Raw genomic sequence first — 26,345 nt, 5'->3', positions numbered from 1 at the left:
TTGATTAAACCCAGATCTTTTGACTGGGTGTGAGTGTTTGATTGGTTCAGATGCTCCGTCCATTACCACCCCCTTTTGTACCGCTTTTGGCCGCCATAAGTGTGGCAGGGTATGCTCAGACGTGAGTCCCTTGCTCTCTTTGCCACTGGATTCAAGCAAGCCGGGCTGAAGGCGGCTGTAATGCCAGTAACCGGTCCTCGGAAACTTGTTTCCGGTCCAGGGAAGGCATGGCTTGGCAGTTCGGGCTGGACTGTTCCCATGAGGCACAGGGCCTGACTGATTTGCATATAGCCATGTCTGAACTGGGGTGGCAGAGTGGGCTAAAGAACGGTGATGGATTAAACCCAGATCTTTTGACTGGGTGTGAGTGTTTGATTGGTTCAGATGCTCCGTCCATTACCACCCCCTTTTGTACCACTTTTGGCCACCATAAGTGTGGCAGGGTATGCTCAGACGGGAGTCCCTTGCTCACTTTGCCACTGGATTCAAGCAAGCCGGGCTGAAGACGGCTGTAATGCCAGTAAGTGGTCCTCGGAAGCTTGTTTCCGGTCCAGGGAAGGCATGGCTTGGCAGTTCGGGCTGGAGTGTTCCCATGAGGCACAGGGTCAGACTGATTTGCATATAGCCATGTCTGAACTGGGGTGGCAGAGTGGGCTAAAGAACGGTGTTTGATTAAACCCAGATCTTTTGACTGGGTGTGAGTGTTTGATTGGTTCAGATGCTCCGTCCATTACCACCCCCTTTTGTACCGCTTTTGGCCGCCATAAGTGTGGCAGGGTATGCTCAGACGTGAGTCCCTTGCTCACTTTGCCACTGGATTCAAGCAAGCCGGGCTGAAGACGGCTGTAATGCCAGTAACCGGTCCTCGGAAGCTTGTTTCCGGTCCAGGGAAGGCATGGCTTGGCAGTTCGGGCTGGACTGTTCCCATGAGGGACAGGGTCAGACTGATTTGCATATAGCCATGTCTGAACAGGGTGGCAGAGTGGGCTAAAGAACGGTGATGGATTAAACCCAGATCTTTTGACTGGGTGTGAGTGTTTGATTGGTTCAGATGCTCCGTCCATTACCACCCCCTTTTGTACCGCTTTTGGCCCCCATAAGTGTGGCAGGGTATGCTCAGACGTGAGTCCCTTGCTCACTTTGCCACTGAATTAAAGCAAGCCGGGCTGAAGACAACTGTAATGCCAGAAACCGGTCCTCGGAAGTTTGTTTCCGGTCCAGGGAAGGCATGGCTTGGCAGTTCGGGCTGGACTGTTCCCATGAGGCACAGGGTCAGACTGATTTGCATACAGCCATGTCTGTACTGGGGTGGCAGAGTGGGCTAAAGAACGGTGTTTGATTAAACCCAGACCTTCTGACTGGGTGTGAGTGTTTGATTGAATCAGATGCTCCGTCCATCACCAACCCCTTTTGTACCGCTTTTGGCCGCCATAAGTGTGGCAGAGTATGCTCAGACGTGAGTCCCTTGCTCACTTTGCCACTGGATTCAAGCAAACCGGGCTGAAGACGGCTGTAATGCCAGAAACCGGTCCTCGGAAGCTTGTTTCCGGTCCAGGGAAGACATGGCTTGGCAGTTCGGGCTGGACTGTTCCCATGAGGCACAGGGTCAGACTGATTTGCACATAGCCATGTCTGAACTGGGGTGGCAGAGTGGGCTAAAGAACGGTGATGGATTAAACCCAGATCTTTTGACTGAGTGTGAGTGTTTGATTGATTCAGATGCTCCATCCATCACCACCCCCTTTTGTACGGCTCTAATCCATGGTCCATCATTTACAGGTAGTGCGAAAGGTGGACGTGCAATGTATCGCCCTGGTGTATCTCCTTTCCCTCGAACAACTTTGTCTTCTGATAAATATACATATTGTAAGGAGATTGGACATTGGCGTTCTGAGTGCCCCCTTTTGCGTGGTCAGCAGTATCAGCGGGGTAGAGGTAGTATAAGAGGCAGCCCAGGGAACACAGGAAATCGGGGTGGCATGGATAATCGTACCAGATTTAGGCAGTTGAAACCAACCAAACTTCTTTTAATACCTTGGACTGACGAAACCAATACCAAATGTCTGATTACTTGGCTGGTGGCCCTAAGGATTCTGATTATGCATAGGAATGCCTAGGATGGGTAAGGAACCAGTTGAGGTCCCAGTAGATCAGAGGGGTCCCTATGTGGATGCAAAAGTCTTGTGTTCTACTGATCGCTTTCTGGTTGATACCGGAGCTACTCTTAGTGCTCTGTCTAAACAATTGGTTCCTAGGGCTCGCCTGTCTGGCGCAATGATAACATCGATAGGATTTGATTACACACCTTCCCTTAGCCCACTGTCACAGCCATTTAGTCTTGATAAATTCACTGCAGCATGTCCATTTCTGGTTTCCCTAACACACGGGATAATATTATGGGTATCGATATGCTCAAACATTTTCGTGCTACAATACGTTGTTTTCCAGAAGGTGCGCATGTTATTTTATATGACAACTATCCGATGGTTGAGAGGTCCTGTCTCATTAAAGAGGATGTTGCTCTAGCATCGTTACCTAGCACTTTGTGGGCAACATCAGATACTGATGTGGGACAAATGGTTATCTCACCAGTACATATTCAAGTGAAGGAAGGTGCTTCATTGCCTCGATTGCCCCAATATAAAATCTCTCGAGAAGGTGAAGAAGCATTGATAACCATTGTGCAGGATTTGATTGGAGTGGGGGTTGTGGAAGAAGTCCCCTACAATACCTGTAATAGCCCTAGTCTTCGGAATTTGAAAAAGGACACTGATACTAAGGTTTATAGATTTATCATTGACCTGCGAGAGATCTACAAGATAGTAGTACCTCAATATCCAGTAGTCTCTGACGTCACAACACTTCTTACTATGATTCCTCCCATTGTAACTACATTCAGTGTGATCGATTTTAAGAATGCTTTCTTCTCGATACCTACTCATCCTGACAGCTGTTACTTGTTCGGCTTCACTTTGATTAATCAATCCATCATATTCTGTAGAGCTCCACAAGGGTATACCGAGAGTCCTAGCATTTATAGCCAGGCATTGAAAAGAACGCTTGATTCTTTCCCTGTACCGAAAGGGGTGACTCTTATTCAATATGTTGAGGATATCTTGTTGGCAGATGATACCCCTGAACAGTGTGAAGAAGGAACACTGTTGTTGTTATCATTTCTTGCATCTCATCATCAAAAGGTCTCTCGGAAGAAATTGCAGTATTGTAGACAGGTTACCTACTTAGGTCACCTCCTGTCTAAGGAGGGACGTGCACTCACACCAGATCGCAATCAAACTATTTTGGGCACGCCTGTGCCCTGTACTCAGAAGGATGTGCACTGATTGGCCTTACTTCTTTCTGTAGGCAGTGGATCCCTGGCTTTTCCTACATTGTTAAGCCTTGTTAGCCCTTTTGACTAAAGACACTCCGATGCCTTTCCCATGGACTACTGAATGCCAGAATGCTTTTCAGCAGTTACGTTAAGCTCTTTGCTCTGCACCAGTATTAGGAACTCCAGACTACACTAAGGCCTTCACACTCTATGTACACGAGAGAGACGGTTGTGCTCTCTTGGTTTTAACCCAGATACACGGTGATAAGCAGCGTCCTTGTGCATATTTCTCAGCTGTCCTTGGTCCAGTCGCTCGTGCGTTGCCCGGTCAGCTGTGTCCATACGTCAGAGTGAGGGAATAGTCTTGTCACACAGATTGCTTGTGTTAGTGCCCCATTCAGTTGACGCCTTTTTGAACCAAACGAAAACACATTTGACCAGTGCTCGCTTCACAGGTTATGAATTTACACTTTTGGCCCCTCATATCACATTGAAAAGATGTTCGACCATAAATCCCGCTACACTATTGCCATTTCCAGCTACTCAGCCCCAGTCACAGGAGTCTCATGACTGTATATCACTTACTGAAGAACAAACAAAGGGTCGTGTTGACCTACAAGATATGCCCCTGTTGACGGGGAACTGTGGGTTGACGGGTCCTGCTTGAAATTGCCCGATGGCACGACATCTGCTGCCTATGCAATAACAACACTTCAGACAGTAGTTGAGACCACTCGCATCCCACAGAAGTCCGCTCAGGCAACTGAGTTGATAGCGCTAACAAGAGCATGCGAGCTTAGTACTTATCTGTTTGTTAACATCTACACCGACAGCCAATATGCTTTTGGAGTGGCTCACGATTTTGGGCAGCTTTGGAAGGACAGAGGCTTCCTTACATCACATGGGACACAAATAGTGCATGGGGAATTAGTACATAATCCCCTTACTGCCTTGACATATCCTAAGAAAGTAGCCATTGTCAAGTGTAGCGCACACAAGAGAGTGACTGATAAAAAATGACAGGGCAATGCCTTTGCGGATCATACAGCTCGTGAGACTGTAATGCAATGAAGCACTACATCTACTTACGTGGTTAAGTCACAAGCTGAACGTTGGCATGATGCCAGGCAAGAGGTCCTGGACATTCAACGATCTGCCTCTGCTGATAAATTAGACCATTGGTCTAAGGAGGGAACATTGGATGATTGGATCCTCAATAGAAAGCTACTTATGCAAGTTTAGGACCATCCATTTGCCGGCACAGCTAAAAAGATAGTCCAGTCTTGTCTGATTTGTCTCCAGTATAATCCTGGAAAGGGACACAAACTCCAACAGGAGGGATTGCCATACCAACTGCTCCTTTTAAGGTTCTGCAAATGGATTACATCCAGTTAGAACACTGTAATAATCTGAAGTACGTCTTAGTGGTGGTCTGTGCCTTTAGTAAATGGATAGAGGCATACGCTACGAAAGATAATACAACTCTTACTACAGCAAAGGTGCTCCTAAAGGAGTTTTTCCCCAGATTCGGCGTTTGTCGAATTTTGTGGAGTGACAATGGACCCCATTTCATTGGGCAAGTTGTTGAGTATGTCTTGAAAGGATTGGGGATTTAGCAGAAATGTCATGCAGCTTTTCACCTGCAGTCAGCAGGCTTGGTCAAGGGTTACAACTCCATGTTGAAACTGAAACTTGCCATTATCCTAGCTTCTACATCTCTGAAATGGCCTGATACACTGCCCCTAGCTTTGCTCTCCATTAAATCGATACCACATACACGATCTGGCCTCGCACCATATGAGGCGGTTTTCGGGAGGCCAATGAACATTTGGGGGATTCCTAAGCCGCGCCCTATACATGATGTACCTTATGTGTTGATGAGCGACTACTTGTCTCAGTTGACTGACAGCTTGCTTTCTATTCATCAACAGGTTCGAGAAGTTCTTCCTGACAGGTAGCAAGGTAATGGTCATGATCTGTGGCCCGGTGGCCAGGTGATGGTGAAGGTATTCCAGAGGTCGAGCCGCCGTGAACCGAGGTGGTGGGGACCTGAGAAAGTACTTCAGGCCACTAGAACTGCAGTCCAAGTGACCAATCGGAAGAACTGGGTCCACTCCACCCACTGAAAGAGGGTGCCGTCCGCCTTGGTGGCACCTACTGCACTGAAAGATTACTACGACATCCTGGACACAGAGAGAGGCCAAGCTGCGTCACCCGAGGAAGTCTTCCCCGACCATACGATCCCTGGTACATCTCGATATCAGCTGCAAACCTGGAAGAGAGACACTTCATCATTGAAAAACAATGCTTGAGCGACTGTCCTGGGTTAGTGAAAGCCTGAGTTACAAAGGGGGGGACTCAACTAGTGATACTCGTCTCAATCTCAGTGAAGAAACCAACGGCTGCCGAGGACCTTAGAGTACCATCTGTTTTGTTTTTCAACATCGAGATGAACATGCCTGTGGATAAGAGATCAACTGCTACGAAAGTCTGTGATTGAAAGACTATGCTTGTTATTGGACTTAATTCCATTATCATCATTGCTACGATAACATGGGTTATAGAGGGAGTAGCTCCTGCTCGAAATCTACTGACTGCTACTACTCCTGTCTCCATTGAGCACCATTACTATACTCCCCCTTATCATGAGCAAATGCATCAACAGTCTCGCTTATTCAAATGTAGCATCACACCCACCATGTTACGAACATTACGGACTGTTGGGTGTGAGGAATGATGCCAGCTCATCAGAAAAATGGGGGGGGAACGCCTTTCATTCCTCTGCCGTTTTCACACAATGGTTCATGTAGGACCTGGTTTGCACTACTATGGGCTTCTAACGTTGCTAACATTACTGTAGCTGATGTAGGTGGACTGAATGCCCAATTGAACAAAGTGTGTTACCCTAGCTAAAGAAACTGGAGTATTATCGAGGAAATTCCTCTGAACGCTATGTTTTCTCTAGTACTCGAACAACCAAAGGAAATGGACCTCCTGTTATAGCTGTTACTAGAGCTCGAGCAGACCTTTGTGTGAGCAGTATTGGCAGTATTCCTGTGGGGAAAAGTGACAGTACTATAGTGTTAAATGTTACTGGAACGAACAATAGTAGTTTTTGGTTGTCACAGAACACCTATTTTATCTGTGGAAGTAAAGTTTATTACCACCTACCTATTGGATGGTCAGGTAGCTGCTACGTGTCCTTTTTGCTACCACCTGGGTTTTTGCCTCCTGCATCCTACCACAAAGACTATAAACTGTATAATGACATTTCTAAGGACCGATATAAGAGGACAATAAATCATGATGAGGTGGATCAAACTGATACTGCACTGCAGCAGTACGTTGACTTTAATTTGGGGCTATTCTTCTTTGTTGGTGCAGACTTAAACAGCAGAATAATCAGCTGCATGGCAAGTGTTGTAGAGGCTGAAACCAATCAGACAACCATGGCACTTGGAAATCTCAAGGAAGAACTACAAAATGCGAGAATTGTTGCGCTCCAAAACAGTATAGTCCTTGACGTCATCCTGGCCGATCGTGGTGGAGCATGCTGCATCATTGGGAGCAGTTGCTGAGTATCTCCCTGACCACGCCCCTTCAGTTTTGAAGGCGATTTCTAAAATGCACAAAATAACCACCGAAATCCATCAGGATTCAGGAACATGGACTTTGACTGGATGGCTAAGAATAATGTTTACTGTCTGGGGCTGTAAGTTATTGTCAGCTCTATGTATATTTGTTGCAATCCTTTTTTCCTGCTGTCTCTGTGTACAATGTGGCCCAATGCTCTGTTCCCTATGTGTTTCTACTTGTACCTCATGTAGACCACTGAAACGAAATGTTCAGAATGTAAATGCCCGACAAGCATCTGACCAAGAAATAAGAGAACTAATGTTAGTAGATATAAGTGATAACTTTCATGTTTCTTCTACTGCAATAGCGAAAGTCTTCAGCTAATGCTAAAAGGGCTGACTGTGGAGATCGCAGAAATTGCGGTTAGCATAAGCTGAAGCCATTTTAGTTGTGGCATCCATTTTGTTAAGCCATGTGATTCTGCCGTTTTCACTGTTGCCTGCTTTTCTATTCCGCTTGAGTCATCAGCTTTAGTTAACTCCTTCTATTCTAAGCCAGAGCAATGTATGAGCTCAGAAAGACCTGTAGCTGCTAGAATGCACCTGTTTTAGAATGTAACTGCCAGGCTATTTCCACTGAAGTAAGCAGTTCTATTTTCCCTCCCACTTTGCTGACCAAGTGATATCTGTCTGCCCATGTTAGTCGATAGCTACTCCTGTGTATGCCTGTACCTTTTATTTGAGTCTCCATGCTTACTCTGCAACAAACAAGGTATAAAAGACCCTTAGTTTCTGTATTCCTTGTACTACCTCCTACAATGCCCGAGGGTGTTGTATTGATGTAGTCCCACTCATGCGTGATTAATAAACTTGTTATTTGATATTCCAGCTTCTGTGCCAATCTCTATTTTGTTGGTTTAAGGACCAGTGGACAGATAAGGGTGCACCCCTGCACCGTTGAGCCCCTAAAAAGGCTACTTTCCACACCTGGTTCGACTGGTTTCGCACCTGCAGACAACGATACACCTTTTGGAGTCTTTGGGGTTTGTAATGAACGAGAAGTCACTTCACTCCCCATCACAGAAAATAGAATTCCTAAATTTCTTGGTAAAGTCAGTTGAGGCGTCCCTCAGCCTTCCCCCTCCCAAGTTGGCAAAGATTCACCATGAGTTATGGAGAACCGTCTCCAAATCTCATGTTTCCCTCCGTCATCTGGCAAGGATAGTGGGTCTTCTTTCATCCTCCATACAGGCGATCTTTACCAGTCCCCTTCATTGTAGGGCCCTCCAACACTTGACGATCGAGCATCTCAGGAAAGGACTCTCACATTCACAAATAGTTCCTTTGTCTCCCCAGGCCATCAAGGAAATGAACTGGTGTCTGGCCCACATGGAGGCATGGAACGGCAGGGCAATATTCAGCTCTCAACTTGACTTGGTGATCGAATCGGATGCCAGCGTCTCCGGATGGGGTGCGCAATGTGGGGAGTTCTCCACGGGCGGAAAATGGACCTCCACTCAACTATCTCTGCAGATAAATTGTCTGGAGTTGATGGCAGGGTCGTTGGCTATCCGTTGCTGGACAAAGGAGACGGTGAAATGCTCGGTTCTTCTCAAAATGGACAACGTGGTTGGAGTGTGCTATGGCAATCACCTAGGAGGGATGCGGTCAAAGACTTTGTCAGATCTGGCCCGGACCGAGTGGGAATATTGTTTAGCCAACAAGATATCCTTGTCAGCATAGCATCTCCCGGGGAGCTCCAACCAAGTGGTAGACTGGCACTCTCCCCACTGGAGAGATTCCAGCCTTTGGAAACTGGATCCTCAAATCTTCCGGCTGATCCAGGACAGGCGGGGCTCTTTCTCCATAGACCTCAATGCATCCCGTCTGGATTACCAACTCAACAGATATTGCAGTTAGTCGCCGGATCCTCATGCAACAGCCATGGATGCCTTCCTCCAGGATTGGCGCAAGGAGCAGTCCTATGTCTTTCCCCCGTTCGCAATGATCACGAGGCTCACAGCTCAGGTGCGCTGGCAGGGGGCAAAGATAGGGGTAATCATGCCGATTTGGAGATCGCAAGCTTGGTTTGCAGAGATGATAGAACTTTCTTGGGATTTTCCAATCCCTCTACCCCGGTTTCCCGATCTCCTCAGGGATCCCCAGAACATTCCTCACCCGCTGGTCCTAGCGGGGTCCCTCTGCCTCATAGCCTGGAGGGTTACAGGCGTCGTTGGAAAGTCCCAGGCATTTCAAAAGCAGCTTCCTCCTTACTCGCAGAGGCCTGGGCAGACAATACCAATAAGCGGTATGGCTCCGCAAGGTCAAGATGGTTGTGTTGGTGTCTCCAACTCCAGAATGATCCCTTGGGGCGGACATTGTCCAGGTAGTAATTTTTCTGGCGGACTTGGCATCCCAGGGTTTCGCGTATCGGTCTATTAACACCTTCAGATCAGACACCTCCCGGTGGATGGACATCAGGTGGGGGAGCACCCGTTAGTCATTAAGTTGATGCGGGGTATCAGGCTCTTGGTTCTCCCTAAATCCAGATACACCTCTCTTTGGGACGTTAACAAGGTTCTTCTCCTCTTCCAATCTTGGCCCTCTAATAAATATCTTTATAGGAAACAATTGTCGGCAAAGTTGGCGATGTTGCTGTGTTTGTTATCTTGACAACGTGTTTCGGATGTCAGATCCCTGGACATAACAGGTAGTCTCTTCACCCCGCAAGGGGTAACCTTTCACATTTCCAGTAGAACAAAAAGTGGCTCTAGACTGGTTTCCTACCCATCTTTGAGGCAATCCCCTAAACTGTGTGTGGTTCGCACTATTAAGGGATATGAATGTATGACAGACCAGCTCCGTCCACACGGAGAAAATCAATTGTTAATTGCCCTCACACAACCCTACAAAGCCGTTTCGTCCCCTACGATTGCCAGATGGGTCAGGTGGGTCATGCAAGAAGCTGAAATTGACATCTCCAGATTTGGGGCCAACTCAGTGAGAGGGGCTATGGCTTCTAAAGTTTTTTGCCTTGGTGCTCGCCTAGAGGATATTCTCAAGGCAGCTGACTGGTCGAATGATTCCACCTTTAAGACCTTCAATTTTAAACCGGTTCCCTCATTGGCAAGCATGGTGGTGGATAAGCTTTGAACTAGCCTAATACTCGCCTCTGTGTCCTGCCATAGAATGAGAAATGTCCAACAAACAGGAGTGACCATATTGGAGGATTACAGCAGTCGCAGGAAGAAAGAGGAGGCTAGAGAGGCTTCACAGGACATTATACGGTGGGCTATATCCTGATTGGTGTGTTATTGTTTTTTCCCTATGGTTGATGGGAAATGGAGTTTTTGTTCACAGTTAGCCTTATGAAATGGCTGCTGGAGCTTGATTACTGTATTAAAGTGAAGGAAGTATAAGCCTAATCCTCGCCTCCATGCCCTTAATAGAATTGGAAACTTTCCTTTACGATAGCTAGGAAAATTCTCATTATCCCATAAAGGACAGTAGGGTGAACAAAGACAGCTTCTACTGACAAGGTTCCATGGTGTAAATCAGAGACAATATATTGTGACGAAAGGCAGCTGACCCTCTGGGCATAGTGAAGATGGCCGAAACACGTTGATATTAGCATAGGATAATAGGATTAAAAACAAAAGTATATGATTAACATTGGATACCAATTACCCTATCAGGACATCCAATAATATAATAGATTTAGAATATTTCTAGATAGTTTTAACAGTTAATTTATGTTATCTCTGGTTTTGTTGTGTGGAGTGTATACTCCACAAATAATAAGTTAAAAAAACCCTCGCTCCCACTCACAGTGGTAGATCCCACTTGGGACTCTAAGGGTCCAGGGTGTTAGAAGCCCAATGATGAAGCATGTCACATTTCTATGTGAGTGAGGGCCATGCAATTCCCAGGGATAAGTCTGTTTGCTAGAAATGGAAAGGAGACCAAAAATATCTGGAATTTCTTGAGGTGTATTTAGAAATATTGGGAGGCGGAAGGTCCAGGTATAGTTCCTCTCATCCCTCTATTGTATATATGCATAATCAGACATCTCGCCAAACGTTGTCTCCAGCCGAACTGATGCAACATTACAGCCATACCCACAGACCGATCAATGCCATCTGCAATTAAGGCCACACTTTTGGATCTGTGTGGATATATCCAGGGTGACACTCGCTAGATCATATGGTGTAGCAGGCTGACAACTGTAAGTTTAACCAGACCCATAAGGCATGAACCTATCAGCCTAAAAGACATACAGAGGAACAAATGTGTTGATGCAAAAACTTTGCGACCCAAAGCCATAGGGAATGCACAGAGATTCTGCTTTGATGATGATGCTTCAACACAGTCTTCAATGGTGGGTGGGAAGGAAAAAGTGAGGTTTACTCAAAGCATGTCTATGGGTGTGGCAGTGTGTGTGAACTGCTGGGCTCGAAATGTTTCATCTTGTGCGGCCTTGGCCGGGTTCAGGAGGGCCTCGTTAAACTGAACCTAAGACTCTGCCCTTGCCGGTGAAGGTTGCAAGGTTTCCATCCGAATGTTAGATTCTACTTCTGCAGAATGCAAGGTCAGATATAACGGTTTTACCACCTTTCAAACAACCTGTAAAACATTAAGTATTCAACGAAGCAGGGCCAGAGGAGTAGGAACATTCACATTCTGGTGAAGTATCTAGGCTACTGGCATTTTGTAAGTCAGAGCAAAGGCTAGCATCAGTATTGTAGGGAGGTAAGAGGTGATCAGTCTCTATGATACTCTGTTCAAGCCACAAGTTTTTTATCCTCCATTACCAAGGCATCTGAAACTGAACAAAAAATCTTCAGCAACAGAGAAAACCTTTGGCCCCGGGCATGTGTACACTCTGAAATTAGCCATGAACTTATCCTTTACTACATGGATGATGCTTTCCCCTACAGACACCTTGGACAGTGTTGGAGTCACCTCCGAGGATGGCATCACCTTTGACTTCACAATCAGCACGGAAAAAGGGTCAGAGCAAATTGGGGACGGCACCCTAAACGGTTCAATGTCACCATAAGCACCCAGTCCACACTTTATGGAGGAAAGCGTGGTCAGACACCAAGCCCTTTGGAAGAGACCCCCACCTCTTTTTTTGAGGATTAGCCCAGAGGGTTGCAGAGCGGTCTTAAAAGGATCGAGCATCGCTAGCCAGAAGACATTGATATGTGTAAGGCCACCCAAAGGACTGGGAAGCTTCAGTCTCACCTTTTTAGGTACAAGGAGGGTGAGGTCCCCTGAACATCAAGCATTGAGGAAGAGTGTGGCACTGGAGAACAGCGTTGAGGTATCGAATGGCCCCCAGAAGCAGGAGCACTTTCTTGAAGAACAAGTTAACTTTCTACGGTGCTTTTTTGGGGGGGGGAAATCTCTTAGGGGAATGTTTGATGGAAGACGACTACCTTTGGAAGATAAAGTCCACTGTGGAGGCTCACTGTGGGCCTTCACCAAAATAATTTGGTCTCTGGCTCCCTCAAGGCTTTCCGGTGCATGGATCGCAATAGTTGCAAAATGTGGCACAAAATCCCCACATAGTCAATGTGGGGGTTTGAAAGGAACATTTTCTTGTGGCACTGGCTGCAAGACTTAATCCCTTTGCTGAGACACTTATCCTAGTTGTTATTGAATGCTGAGGAATTTGCCAGGGAAACAAGAGGAGAGCTGAGAACTGTGTTGGTAAGGTACTGAAAAACAGGAACTGACGCCGGTGTGCTGTTAGGCGCATAAAGTACTCCAATGACATCATGCGGCCGCCAATTCACCTAAGGAGATTTTTCGGATCGCTAAATCCCTTATCAGTTTTCCACAAAAACCCCTCAACCCAATAGATGCCCAAGCTCGCTGTGACAATCAGGCTGATTATTTCCACCAAAAAATTCAGCTTATATCCCACTCTTTCATTCCTCCTCAGAATAATTCCGTTACTATGTGTACGGAGAGCACCCATTCTAATCCACAGTGCTCTTTAACAGAATTATCCCTGCTTGGCTCTCCGTTCGATCCAGCCCCTCCGCGCTAACTCGCGATAGTTATGGAGGTCATCCGGCCAGTAATCCTGAACGTTCTTAACGCTTCCATCATCTCAGGAAAGACGCCCTTGGCGTGGAAATGTGCCCAAGTTAGAGCATTACTGAAGAAACCCAACTTCGACACCTCCAACATGGCCAACTATCGCCCCATCTCCCTTCTTCCCTGGCTGGGTAAGCTGCTTGAGAGACATGTCAATACCATTTGGTTTACTACTTGGAGTCCAGCAACCTTCTCCATGACTCCCAGGCAGGTTTTCGTCCCAAGCTTGGGACGGAAACAGCTCTCCCGGCAGTGACAGAAGAGGCTCGGAGGCTCCTGGATCAGGACGGCACAGGAGCAATTATATTGCTGGATCTCAGTGCCAATTTTGACACTGTGAATCATAACATCTTGCTTACCCGACTGAAGCATCTTGGTGTGACAGAGTTGGCTATCACCTGGTTCCAATCCTTTTTGAAAGACCGTATTTTTCAGGTCTCGGAGGGTGTCACCTCATCAAACAGACGGCCTCTTAGCTGTGGGGTTCCACAGGGTTCTTCCCTGAGCCCCATGCTTTTTAACGCCTATATGGAGCCATTGGCTGGGATAGTGCTTCCTTTCGGTATCAAAATTATCACCTACGCAGATGACACCCAACTGGTGGTGGCACTAAACCTCCCAGAGGAGTGGCACTAAACCACCCTGAGGAGTCATCTAGAACCTTGGGCATTTGCCTAGAAGCGGTAGCCGAATGGCTGGCACTATCCCACCTTAAGCTAAACGGGGACAAGACAGAACTGATGTTCCTGGGTAAGTCCCCTTCACCTAGCTTGGCTCTGGTGTGGCCTACCTGCCTCGGCACCATGCCAGCCCCTAAAGTTCAGATAAAGAGTCTGGGTGTGTGGCTGGATAGTGCTCTCCGTTTCAACTATCAATCCACCAAACTCACCGCTACCTGCTTCGGCTTGATGAGACTGTTAAGGAAAATGTTGCCTTTACTCCCCTTTCAAGCCCGACGGATCATGGTTCAGGCCCTCATCCTATTCCGACTAGATCGCGGGAATGCTCTGTATCTGGGCGTGCCACTGGCCACTAATAACAAGCATTGGAAATGCAATAGGTCTCGGATTTATTTGAGTTAGAGCTAAAGGCATTGTAAATGGCAATGTCTTTTAGCAATGTGTTATGGAGTGTATGCATGTGGTGTGTAGTGGAATTATGTGGGTTGGATTGGAATTGTAGCAATGGTGGAATGCTGCACTTTAGATGAATAAGTTTAAAAGTAAATTGCACCATACTGCGATTGCTACAATAGTTAATTGTGGATGCGTTTACAATTGATGTGTGGACTGATGGCTGGTGGTGTGTGTGCCTGTAGAAATTGTGCACTGATGGCTGGTGGTGTGTGTGCCTGGTGGAAGCGTGCACTGCTGGCTGGTGGTGTGTGTGCCTGGTGAAAGCGTGCACTGATGGCTGGTGGTGTGTGTGTGTTTGGTGAAAGCGTGCACTGACGTCTGGTGGTGTGTGCCTGGTGGAAGCCTGCACTGACAACTGGTGGTGTTTGCGCCTGGTGAAAGCGTGCACTGACAGCTGGTGGTGTTTGTGCCCGGTGAAAGCGTGCACTGACGGCTGGTGGTGTGTGTGTGTGGTTGTGTGTGTGATTGCGTGTGTGGTGGTGAGTGTGTAATGGTGAGTGTGTGGTGGTGAGTGTGTGGTGGTGAGAGTGTGGTGTGAGTGTGTGTGTGTGTGGTGTGTGTGTGGGTGTGTGTGATCTTATGTGTGTGGTCTTATGTGTGTGTGTGTGTGTGTGGTGGACTTAGTTCGAGTTTTCGTACCCTGCACACTCACACACTGCCCCTACACACTCACACACTGCTCACCCTACACACTCACACAATGTTCACCCTGCACACTCACACACTGCTCACCCTGCACACTCACTCACTGTCCACCCAGCACACTAACACAATGTTCACCCTGCACACTCACACACTGCTCACTCTACACACACACACTGCTCACCCTACACACTCTCATACTGCTCACCCTACGCACTCACACACTGCTCACCCTACACACTCACACACTGCTCACCCTACAAACTCACATAATGTTCACCCTGCACACTCACACACTGCTCACCCTACACACTCACACAATGTTCAACCTGCACGCTCACACACACAGTGTAAGCGCACAAGCATACACTGCTCTCTCAGGAACACTCACACTGCTGAGTCACTCTCACTCATGCAGTCACTCTCACTCATGCAGTCACTCTCACTCATGCAGTCACACTCACTCATGCAGTCACACTCACTCATGCAGTCACTCGCACTCATGCAGTCACACTCACTCATGCAGTCACACTCACTCATGCAGTCACACTCACTCATGCAGTCACACTCACTCATGCAGTCACACTCACTCATGCAGTCACACTCACTCATGCAGTCACACTCACTCATGCTGTCACACTCACTCTGCTGTCACACTCACTCTGCTGTCACTCTCACTCTGCTGTCACTCTCACTCATGCTGTCACTCTCACTCTGCTGTCACTCTCACTCTGCTGTCACTCTGCAGTCACTCTCACTCTGCTGTCACTCTGCAGCCACTCTCACTCTGCTGTCACTCTGCAGTCACTCTTACTCTGCTATCACTCTCACTCTGCTGTCACTCTCACTCTGCTGTCACTCTCACTCTGCACATGATCATGACAGATATCACACAAACTCCTGTAGTTGCACTCATGGGCTACACGGCAGATATACCCTCGGCATGCCAAAGATTCACGGCACTGAGCCTTTTATTAGCTAAGCGGAGGGTGGGGTGCAGAATGCAGGTGGGACGGAGGGAGGGCGCCCAAATGTGAAGTTTGGATCGGAGATCTCCTCCTATGGCAAGAACAGATATTGATATATGCAGAACTACTGCCCACAGGTCGAGGCCAAGAGATATTAGGACCCACTGCACGCATGCCGGTTTACAAATCCAGAGGCGACTAGTGATACTATGAAGCTCCTCACCTCCAGCGATTAGATCGAGACGAAACTCGGAACATATACACGCTCCTGGAAACTTGGGGCTAGAGGGTAGTAGGAGAAGACACCCCTGGACGACATCACTATTGCAGCACGTATTTTGTTCTATAAAAATCAAAACATATACCCAGAGGGCTTGTAGAGCAGCTCAGTACTGAAGTACGATATACAATAAAACAAGTGGCAAGCAATTCTAAAAACTCAAACTGACCTTTGATGAAAGTCAGGACGCAGCGGGGTTAGGATCAGCTAGTTACATCGCGGCTATATGCTGGATTGCCGGAGAAAATCGCCTTCGCCCCCCCCCCCTGAGTTCTCGGAGCAAAACATGGAGGCGGGGTTGTGCTGAGCTTCGTTGCTGGAAGACGTGCGGGGAATTGCTGGTACGCTGCTTGCCTTCCGATTTATGAGACCCGCTGGCTCTTGCACCGAGAGAGCGGACCCCGTTGCAGACTGAGGAGGTGCTGCAAGACGTTCCTGTCGGCTGTGGGACCCGCAGCCGGAGAGACGACTGTGACGCTGCGGTGGATCGCCTAGAAGTAGGAGGGCACTGGAGTCCTTGTCTGGTGACGTGGAGGCGGCGGGCATCTGTGGCGGTAAGATTAGGAGCCCCGGGGCTGGCAAAGTTACTGGCGAGGTGGCGGGAGCAGCATACTGCAGCACCGCCTGAAAACCTGTGGACTGGCGTGTGTGCGCGGGCCTTAATATCGGCCGGCTGGGCTGAGGAGACACCCTGGGGAGAGTGAAGGCGGGGCGGTGCTGCGGCGAGGCGGCAGATGAGCCGCAGGAAGGTGCGCTGGCCCCATTGCTTGAGAGGAGGACGGATACCAGGGGCACCATATTACAGATAGCAGGAGAAGCAGAGGAGTGCAACAGCGACTGGCCTGCTCTCCCACGAAAAGGTGTGCGCCCTCTAAATAAAAATAATAAAACACTCAATGGTGAAAATGAAAGCGGGCGTGCAGTTAAAAGGCGGTCGGTATCCAGCAATCTGGCTCCGACTTTCCGGTTTGGCCGGCAATGCTTCCGGGTCGCCGCAGGCAGCGCGGCGGCCCGCCCTGCACGGGGAAGTGAGGCAGCTTTCGAGGAGGACAGCACTGGCCGCGCGCAAAGCAGACACGGTAACTATAGGCCTTGCGTCACGAGCAAATCACTTAATCTCACCGTGCCTAACAAAACAAGGAAGCTGCGCGCTGAGCGCTGCAGATTTGTGAACGCGCCCGGCCATCTGTATTCACTAACGGAGGCACCCTGACAGCTCCTAATTATAATTTATGTACTTCTTTGCGCAAGCACGCACGAAATATGCCCAAAATGGCGGAACAAAACTACATTTAGCCTATCACTTCAAGCCTATTAAAACGAAAACACAAGGAAGACGAATCACTGACCAGATGACAGAAAACGCTAAGGAATGTGTGGAATTTCTCTCTCCAAGGCCCTAGGAGATACACTTCTTTTTTTCTCCTTTAACATTAGTTCTCGAAACTCCTCCCAGTTTCACTGGGAAGGAGTCCGAGCCCTAAAAAACTGCAGGTAACTCAGAACTGTGCAGCCTGCCTACTCCTGGAGCTTGTCCGGAGGCAGTCAGCGTCATCTGCTTTGAAGAAGCTCCACTGGCTGCCGATCCAGTCCAGAAATCGATTCAAGGCTAGGTGCTTAGCTCACAGAGCCATGTGGAAATCAGGACCCGCAATGATCCGCTCTCTTGTCATTCCTTATCAACCTTCTAGAAGTCTAAGTTCTAGTACGGCCTTCCTGCCTACTGTAAGAAAAGTATGCCGAGCCAGATGGGGTAGACGTTCATTCTCTTGGAATGCCTCCATTCTCTGTAACTCCTTGCCTCCTACTCTCTGCAGTGAACCTAACCTATAGATCTTCCGCAGACTCCTGAAAACCTTTCTCTTCCACTAATCATTCATGGTCAGGCTATGTTCTCCGCCCTTCTGGTGCGAGCACTACGAGGCCTCAGGGTAGAAGTGCGCTATACAAACCCAATTTTCATTTCATTCATTTCTGGAGGTGGTTAAGCAGCTGCAGTATTTTGGTGACACTGGAGAGTCAATGCTAGGGAAAATGTTTTACAGGCAAGTCTGAAGCCTGGGAGAAGTATTCATAATGTCAGGAATCTGCAGGAAGATGCATCCATCAGAAATGATGAGTTTGAGGCTCACTGGTACACATAACCAGCACTGTTTACAAGTCACACAGCATGCAGTATTTTGATTCACAGAGAACGGGTGTATAAATACATTCCTTGCTGTTCTTTTTTAAAGAATATTTGAATAGTACAACAAACAAAGATTAACTCAATTGTGGATGAAAGATGCCATGATGTAATCAACAATATATAATTATTAAACTGTCAATTTCAAAATGTGAACAAAAATGATACTTACCCTGACTGGTTTAAACAAAATAAATTCAGTATCTTTATTGGCGAGATACAATGACATACTTCGTAAAGTCAGAGGCAGTTTTGTTTTGATTGTCTTATAGGTAGAATTCACGATGTCACTGATTTTTGCTGTAATAAATGAATTTGAAAATAAATGAGTTCCAGATTTTAATATTACAAATATAAATATATTAAATCAATGCAAGAATTTAAAGTTAATCAGGGGACTTAAAAGCTTTGCAATGTTCTTTCCTTTACCCTCGCAGAGGGGTTCTTTTGTATTCCCAAAAGCTACAACATACTTGCTTGAGCTAGAGAAGAAATATTCCCCTGTCAGGAAAAAGGCTTTGCATATGCCTTAAAATTCCTGATCATCATTTCTAAAGGTTACATAGCTCTAACCATTCCAATACAGGTTATTTGAGGGAGCACTGACAAAACCAATTTGAGAAAGGTTAGCCTTAAAATCTTTAACTTAAGTATTTGTTATTATTTTTTCAAGAATACAAATGTAACAAATCAGAAAATATAGGATAATGGCAGGTGAAGTGAAACAGAGTGACTACTTCTAGTAAAATATCTCCAACCAAAAAGAGAAAACTCCAAAATCCAACTTATACTAGATCAAGAAAAGGAAGACCAAATTCAAACACCCAGGGAAATATTCAACACTTTCTAGGATCTCAATTAATATTTTACCACCGTCGTATATAACATGATAACTGTAAAGGTCTCTGAAACTTGATGTTACTACAACAGAAGATAAACTTACCAGTAGTATCAAAGCACTAAAATAAAGGAACTTTTCTGACACGGATGTTCGGAGGTCAGAATTTTACCAATGCTTGCAACAAATGTTGATACCACAACTCAGCTTATGTCTTAGCACTTTTAGAACATTCAACCAATGCAAGGGTGCTTCCAGGAAGCCACTGCTAATTTTACACAAAAACGAATTAAGAACTCGCTCCAAATAATAATTACTGTCCAAATCCATAATAAACATGGTCTGCAAAAAATTACCTCGAAAATATTAGCATCCTGTTTTTTGTGAGGTACAACCTCATATTCAAGACGCCTATCAAAACATGATGCAGAATTGCCTTCCATGTGAAGAAATAATTCAGTACTGCACAGAAGTGACACAGGCTACCACAAAAAAACGAATTTCGTCACACCCCACAACGTCCACCTTACACAAACGCTCGCCACAAACCAATTATCTAGAAGATCTCAACTCCAAAGAGGTACCAAATATACATGCTCCGTTCACCTTCTCTTAACATGTTTGTTAACACTTTGGGAGGATAAACAGCATTAACATTAAACACAATGAATGATAATTCTCAGCACATTCTGACAACATCTTCATGTTTATGACTTCACCAAATTCATACCAATAAGTAATAACACCACAAAACAGACACATAACAAAGCTCACTCAAACCAATAAATAAAACTGCATTCATTGACGTCTCTTGTGTAGGATAATATGATATTTATCCTCAGACATTTGCAATTGCATCTGCCATATTATGTTCGAGGCCCCGAGCATTGCATTTGGTGCATGAGTTACCATTTACATGGCTGTTGTGCAAGTACTAAACTGCTGTTCTAGCCCGGTTTTAATCCCTAACCATAACTTATCTTGTTTTCCAGTCGGTATATTAGGTTATACTTTCTCAACTGCAGACTATATTTACCTATACTGGCCTTTCTAAAATGCTGAAATAAAGACATTTAACTTCACGTTAATTAAAAAGACTAGTTTTCTTCATCAAGAGCATTTACTGAAAAGGTACTGTGGCTATATAAGAATACATACATTCATTTCAAATAGCTTTGTTGCTGAAAGTAAAGAAATACATTGTGAAATAAATACATTCTAATTGGAATAGAAAGGAATGAGCAAATTATAAATTGCATAGTCCACTTTCAGGGAGTATAGTATGGGTTCTAAACAAAAATAAAGTGGCTTTTAGGAAATGGGAGAAATAACTGGTGTTAGACCTGGCATTCGTGGTGTGGTTTCCCCTGCCGTTTTGCCTCTATGCCTTGCATTTTTCACTGTATGCTGGACTTGGTTTTTTCTGTTTTTTGAACTCTGAGCACTTTACCACTGCTGATCAGTGATAACATGCAAGTGCTCCCTGTGTAAATTGTGATTATGATTAGTTACCCATGATTGGGCTATTTGATTTACAGGTAAGTAAACGGCACTGTGTGTGGCCAGTACCTGTAAATCAAATGCTAATAGTGGGCCTGCAGCACTGATTGTGCCACCCACATGAGTAGCCCTGCAAACATTTCTCAGGCCTGCCACTGCAGTGTTTGCAAGTGCCGTTCTAAACTGCCATATCGACCTGGCAACCCCAAACCTTCCATTTTACTACATGTTAGGCACCCCTAAGGTAGGCCCACGTTAGCCCTATGGGCAGGGTGAGGTGTATGTGAAAGGTAAGCACATGTAGTGTGTGTTTTGCATGTTCTGAGAGTGAATGAAATACTGCTAATTTTGTTTTCCACTATCTTTCTATGAAGGTGTTTTTTAGATTGGGTGTGTGAAAATGCCACTTTTAGAAAGTGGGCCTTTTCTTGCTTTACCATCCTGTGCCTCTGTCTGCATTTGGAATCCATGTGTGGTTTAAACTGACAGTTGGGCGGTTTGTGCATTCACTCTAGACAGTCACACAAAGAAAGCTGAGGTGTGCCTGGCATATCAAGATTGCCCTTCACCAGGCTGATAGACCTTCCTGAGTTGTTATTGACATCTGAATAGCGCTGTACCTGCCCTCTCACAATGCTGTCTGCACCCCCCTCCTCCCCCCTGTATAGTGTCTGGAGCGAGGTCAGGACAATTCAGGATCTGTGCACTAAAAAGACTATCCTTTGAAGTAAGTGTAAACAAAAAAAATCCACAAAGAAGTGACAAGTGTTCTCTACAGTGGTGGGGAACACACAGTGTTTTTTAAAAACCCCTCACACACCAAAAGGACCCTTGGTGTCATGCTTCATCAATGGGGTCTTCGCACCCCTCTACGGGATGCGACGTGATTCTACCTACGACTACGCGGGAGTAAAATCAAGTAAATTAGTAATTAGTCCACTATGAACAGGAAATACACCAACCTATACTCAGTGAGCACCTTCCTATCTTTTGTTGTTATATGCCACTCAGTCCAAGCTGAAACAGCGTATAAATCAGGACTTTTCAGATCTCAATACATGGATCCATCCCTTGTAATAATAATTTTTTCCCCTGCATTTTTTCAATTAATCAGGATTTTAATTCCAATTGCTCAGTAGTACATGCGGCTGTTATATCTGATAAAAGAACATTTTTAAATTTCGAATCAGAGACAATTCTTATGTATAATAAGATTTCCCGGCTTCTTCCTTTCAATACGGTCACCCAGCACCATAGGCCGGTAAAATAACCAGTAAGGCTAATACACTACCCTCGCGCACTGTAAATGCGCATGCGCTTGAGGATAACGGGAGATGCGTGTGCCGCCACCACGCGCAGGCGCTTTAGACATTGCTTCTATCGGCAACACGCATGCACTCAGTCCCAGTAGCGCGTTCTGCCCCAAACACAATGGTAGCACTCCCTTTCTCCCGGAATAACCTTACAAGGGAAGAATACTTCCGGAGATTCGGGGAACAATGAAGATTAAGTGATCCAATTAGACCAACCAGGAAAGTATAAATACCGCTTCCCACGCGCACTACCGCATTCCCAGCGGAGCAGCGTGAGGGGTAACACGGAGGATTTCTCCTTTTGGACTCGTGAGTATGACTTTAGCAAGACGGTGTAAGATCTTCAGCTTCTGTAAGTAAATCTTTTGCTGATAGTACATATTGATTATAGGCAGCAAATTGGCACGACCAATCCCCTACGTTCTGAGGCTCATGAGGTGGACCAAACTGATTGATCAAGTATGCATTCTTTTATCATCCTTTTCTACCCCACTTGTAGAAAATATGCCTTAGAAACACATATGGATATAACAGATAGAGCGTGTGTTTTATGTTAATTGTATGTTTGTCTTGTCTAAGTCCCTTTTTTTGCAGGGTCACCATCACAATTAGCATGACAATATTTGTCTAGTGATCTCAACCCACACCATATATATATATATATATATATATATATATATATATATATATGTATATATTTTTCCAAGATTACTGAACCGGATAACTAATGAGGAGCGGATGGCAAATTTGTTCTTTTTCGCTTCCTTTTTTCCAGGGTATGCAAATGGCAGAGAACCTTGAAATAAATACAGTAGGCACACTATAGCCTGCATACACCTTAAATTTTTTGTAATCTTCATATATTTTTACATAGAAAAACGTGAGTAAGGTGGGGAGTAGTGCACCCTGTCCTGAAGGAGTTGATCTCCGAAACATGTTGACGCACCCAAGAGGTATTGTTCGTAACATGACAAACACCTCTGTCCTCACTATTTTAACAGTACCAGCCCGGGGGCCCATTAAACATTTTTTTGCGTTTCCCCACGAGCCAGGTACATTTTTTGAAATCACTCATACACAACCCACCACTCACTCACATCCAACCCTCACACACACCACGCATAGTCTTTGTCAAAGTGCTCCCGCGTAGTCGTAGGTAAAAGCACGCCGCATCCCGTAGAGGGGTGCGAAGACCCCAATGATGAAGCATGACATCAAGGGTCCTTTTGGTGTGTGACGGGTATTTTAAAACACTGTGTGTTCCCCACCACTGTAGAGAACACTTGTCACTTCTTTGTGGATTCTTTTTGTTTACACATACCAACCAGGGAGAACGAATCCACATGATATTTCTCTCTCTCCCTTTTTTGTTATTTATATCCTTTGAAGTAAGCCTACTTCAAAGGCAGAACGGGGTACAAGTATTAGATAAAGATTGGTTATTTTTCTAAACTGGTGTGGTGCCCATTTGTAGTGTTTTCACTGTGTCATTTTGTATTTTATGTACAAATGCTTTCCACATTGCCTCTGGGATAAGTCTGACTGCTCATGCCAAGCTACCAAGGGGATGAGCAGGGGTTATCTTTGGTGTGTAATAATCCCCTTACCCTGACTAGAAGGAAGTGTGCCTACTTGTACAGGGTGCAAGCCACTGCCAACTAGAGACTCCCATTTCTAACAATTGGTTTTGAAAGTAAGTCCCTTGACAGGAAACACAACTAAAATAAAATTGTTGTAGGAGCTCAGGCAAGTGGAGAGAGTGAGTGAATAAGACTATCAAATGAAATGTAACAGAACGGATGGTCGTGATGCACAACAAAGAGAAGTCTTTGGGGAATTTAGGGAATAGAGAACAGGAGTGGGTTTGGGATAATAGTCTAGCAATCAGCCAGAGATAGCAGAAGAGACTAGCAGTGATCAAAATTGGTGACAATACAGCGATGGGAGGAATCACTGTTGGCAGGAAATGATCACGGAATATTCTGGATAATGATATACATTTCTTACAACTTAAATAAATGTTTATACCTGGCTGTGCCCATGGCTGCTGTGAAAGGCTGTACTTCGGGCCCCCCTGACTGACCATTGTCTTGAGGGCAGTGACCTGCAGACAAAACAATCAGGATTACAATAGTACAGACTTTTTTCAAAAACTTGTTATACTACAAATTCAAGGAATACTTATTTTCAATAATTATTTCTATATATTGGGCCCAGATATTCATCACCTCAGTTGCACTATCTTATCTCTTTCAAGATGTCCAAACAATGTTGTGACGTCTTTTATCCACATTTATGTGTTTGACATAATCATGTATAATAACACAAAAGTGACTACAATAAAAACCGAACAGTGTCAAAATTAGAGCAAACTAATAAATGAGAGGAAAATGAGCGTCCACCGTGAAATGCACCACAAAAGAAACATAGACCTTCTTCTAACAACCCTTAGCTGCATAGAGTTTGTTCAGAACAGAGGTTCAAGGTTCTACATGAACCGAATTTCTAATAGGGTTCACTGTTGTGAACTCTTCTATCTTCACTGCCCTCGGTCAGCAGTTTCTATAGACATCAAACCCACGCCCAAACCTATTTCCAGTTTTAGGATATATTATACAAAAAAACAGATTCAAGGTATTACGTTTTCAAATGTTTCGTATTTATTGTTAAGTTAGCTTTAGCTCCTGTGTTTGAGTTACTCTGTCAATTATAAAGTAATCATTAAGCAACCAATGTTTACATTTTGTTAGAAATATCCAAAACTGGGAACGTGAGATGAAATTGCTTTAGTTTCAGGGCAGAATTTTATACCATGTTGGAGGAGCTGCGCAAAGCAAACACAAGGAGATAATGGACCAAAGCAAACACAAGGAGATAATGGACGGAGCGCTGAAACTTTTCAGACACTCGCCCCCAGTCACAGACCTGGGTTGAATCCATCATCAATCAGGCACTTCCCAACATATAATTTACACTCTTATTAATGTGCTATATGCAAATCAGTCTGCCTCATAGGAACAGTCCAGCCCGAACTGCCAAGCCAGGTCTTTCCTGAACCGGAAACAAGCATCCTGGGACCGGTTTCTGGGTAACACCCTTCATCAGTCACATGGTCAAGAATGATTTGCATATATCTGTGTCTGAACTGAGGTGGTGAAGTGAGCTAAAGAATGATGATGGATTCAACCCAGATCTGTGACTGGGGTGTGTGTATGAAAAGTTTCAGCACTCTGTCCATCATCTCCTTGCGTTTGCATGGAGCTGCATCAAATACTTGGATTTTTATTAACGTATAAGTACATTTCAGCAGCAAAATGGTTATTTTGCCTGGAGCTCCAAACATCCTTGCACTATTCCTGCAAACCACCCAATCCGTGTATAACCACGCGTTATGGAGATATCTGTGTACGATACTCCTTTCTAATAACTGCCATGCACAGCGTTAATAAAAAAGCATACATTGATCACATCACATCTGCACACTGGTGACTGGGGGTCATTTCCCTAACCCAATGTACACTAGCTTTATGTATGCATAGAGTTTGAAATTTGTGAATATTTTCTTCAGCAGGAAATAAATGATAACAAACAACACCCTTTGGTACATCTATCCAAACATAACTGATTAGTTGCTGCCCTTCCAAAACTTTAATAACTTAAACCACATTAATAAGAGTGTAAATTATATGCTGGGAAGTGCCTGAGTAGATGTGCTATAAGAAAACACACTTTTGAAAATCAAAATTCTAATTTTTTTTTGAGAAACGTTCAACACACTTATTTACTGGGATGTCATGCCTTTCAAATTGTGCGAATCTGCACATATGCATACATTATGAGGTTTTCAAGTACCATGCCTCTTATCCCGTTTGTGTTAAAACAATCGGCCCTTGACACGTGGTGGGCTTTTTGATCTAAATAATTGTTCATACCAAAAATAGTGTACTTGTGCTTTCCTTTTAGCAAGAACAGAAATGAAAAATATATACCATAGTCATTCCGTAAAATCGACGAGAGAAGGCAAAGTATGTGGAAAAAAAATTCTGCTGATCGAAAAAAGCATAGTTAACGAAACTAGGCATAAAACCTAGCATCAAATTTTTTTCACGTAAAGCACAAAAGTCTAAGCTGACAAACTTCATAAGGCAATAAACACATCTTTCAAGCTGGGAAGAGCTCTCTGAGTTCTACCCGATCCACTCCAATTAGGTACTATGCCAAACCTAACAGATTACTCCATGAATACACTTCCAAAATTGCAAGAAATAAATAAAAAGTACTAATATTTAGAGATACTATGTACAATATTCTGTATTAGTTCAGCAGATCATCAACAGCGATAGAAACACACCAAATAGTGGTGTTGATCAAATCTATATTTCATACTGCATACACAATTATTGATAATGTGGAAAATATGAGAGGGTTGGAGTATTGGGTAGTGAATCATGGATTCCTTATGAAGGTGC

The 26,345-nt window shown here is 45.1% G+C and overlaps 1 protein-coding gene across 1 annotated transcript in view; it reads right to left on the bottom strand.

Moving 5' to 3' along the window:
• Positions 1–26,345, bottom strand: part of COG3 (component of oligomeric golgi complex 3) — a 450,848-nt gene that overhangs the window by 19,981 nt on the left and 404,522 nt on the right. Inside the window, exons 20-21 of the mRNA XM_078657314.1 lie at positions 23,905–23,980; positions 18,398–18,525 (exon numbers count right to left, since the gene is read on the bottom strand). Coding sequence (XP_078513440.1) covers positions 18,398–18,525; positions 23,905–23,980 — 204 coding nt within the window. The remainder of the gene's footprint in view (positions 1–18,397; positions 18,526–23,904; positions 23,981–26,345) is intronic.

This window comes from Lissotriton helveticus, chromosome 8 (genome assembly GCF_964261635.1).
Source record: "Lissotriton helveticus chromosome 8, aLisHel1.1, whole genome shotgun sequence".
NCBI classification, from domain to species: domain Eukaryota; kingdom Metazoa; phylum Chordata; class Amphibia; order Caudata; family Salamandridae; genus Lissotriton; species Lissotriton helveticus.
Note: the sequence above shows the minus strand (reverse complement) of the source record. Positions and strands in the feature narration are given on the sequence as shown.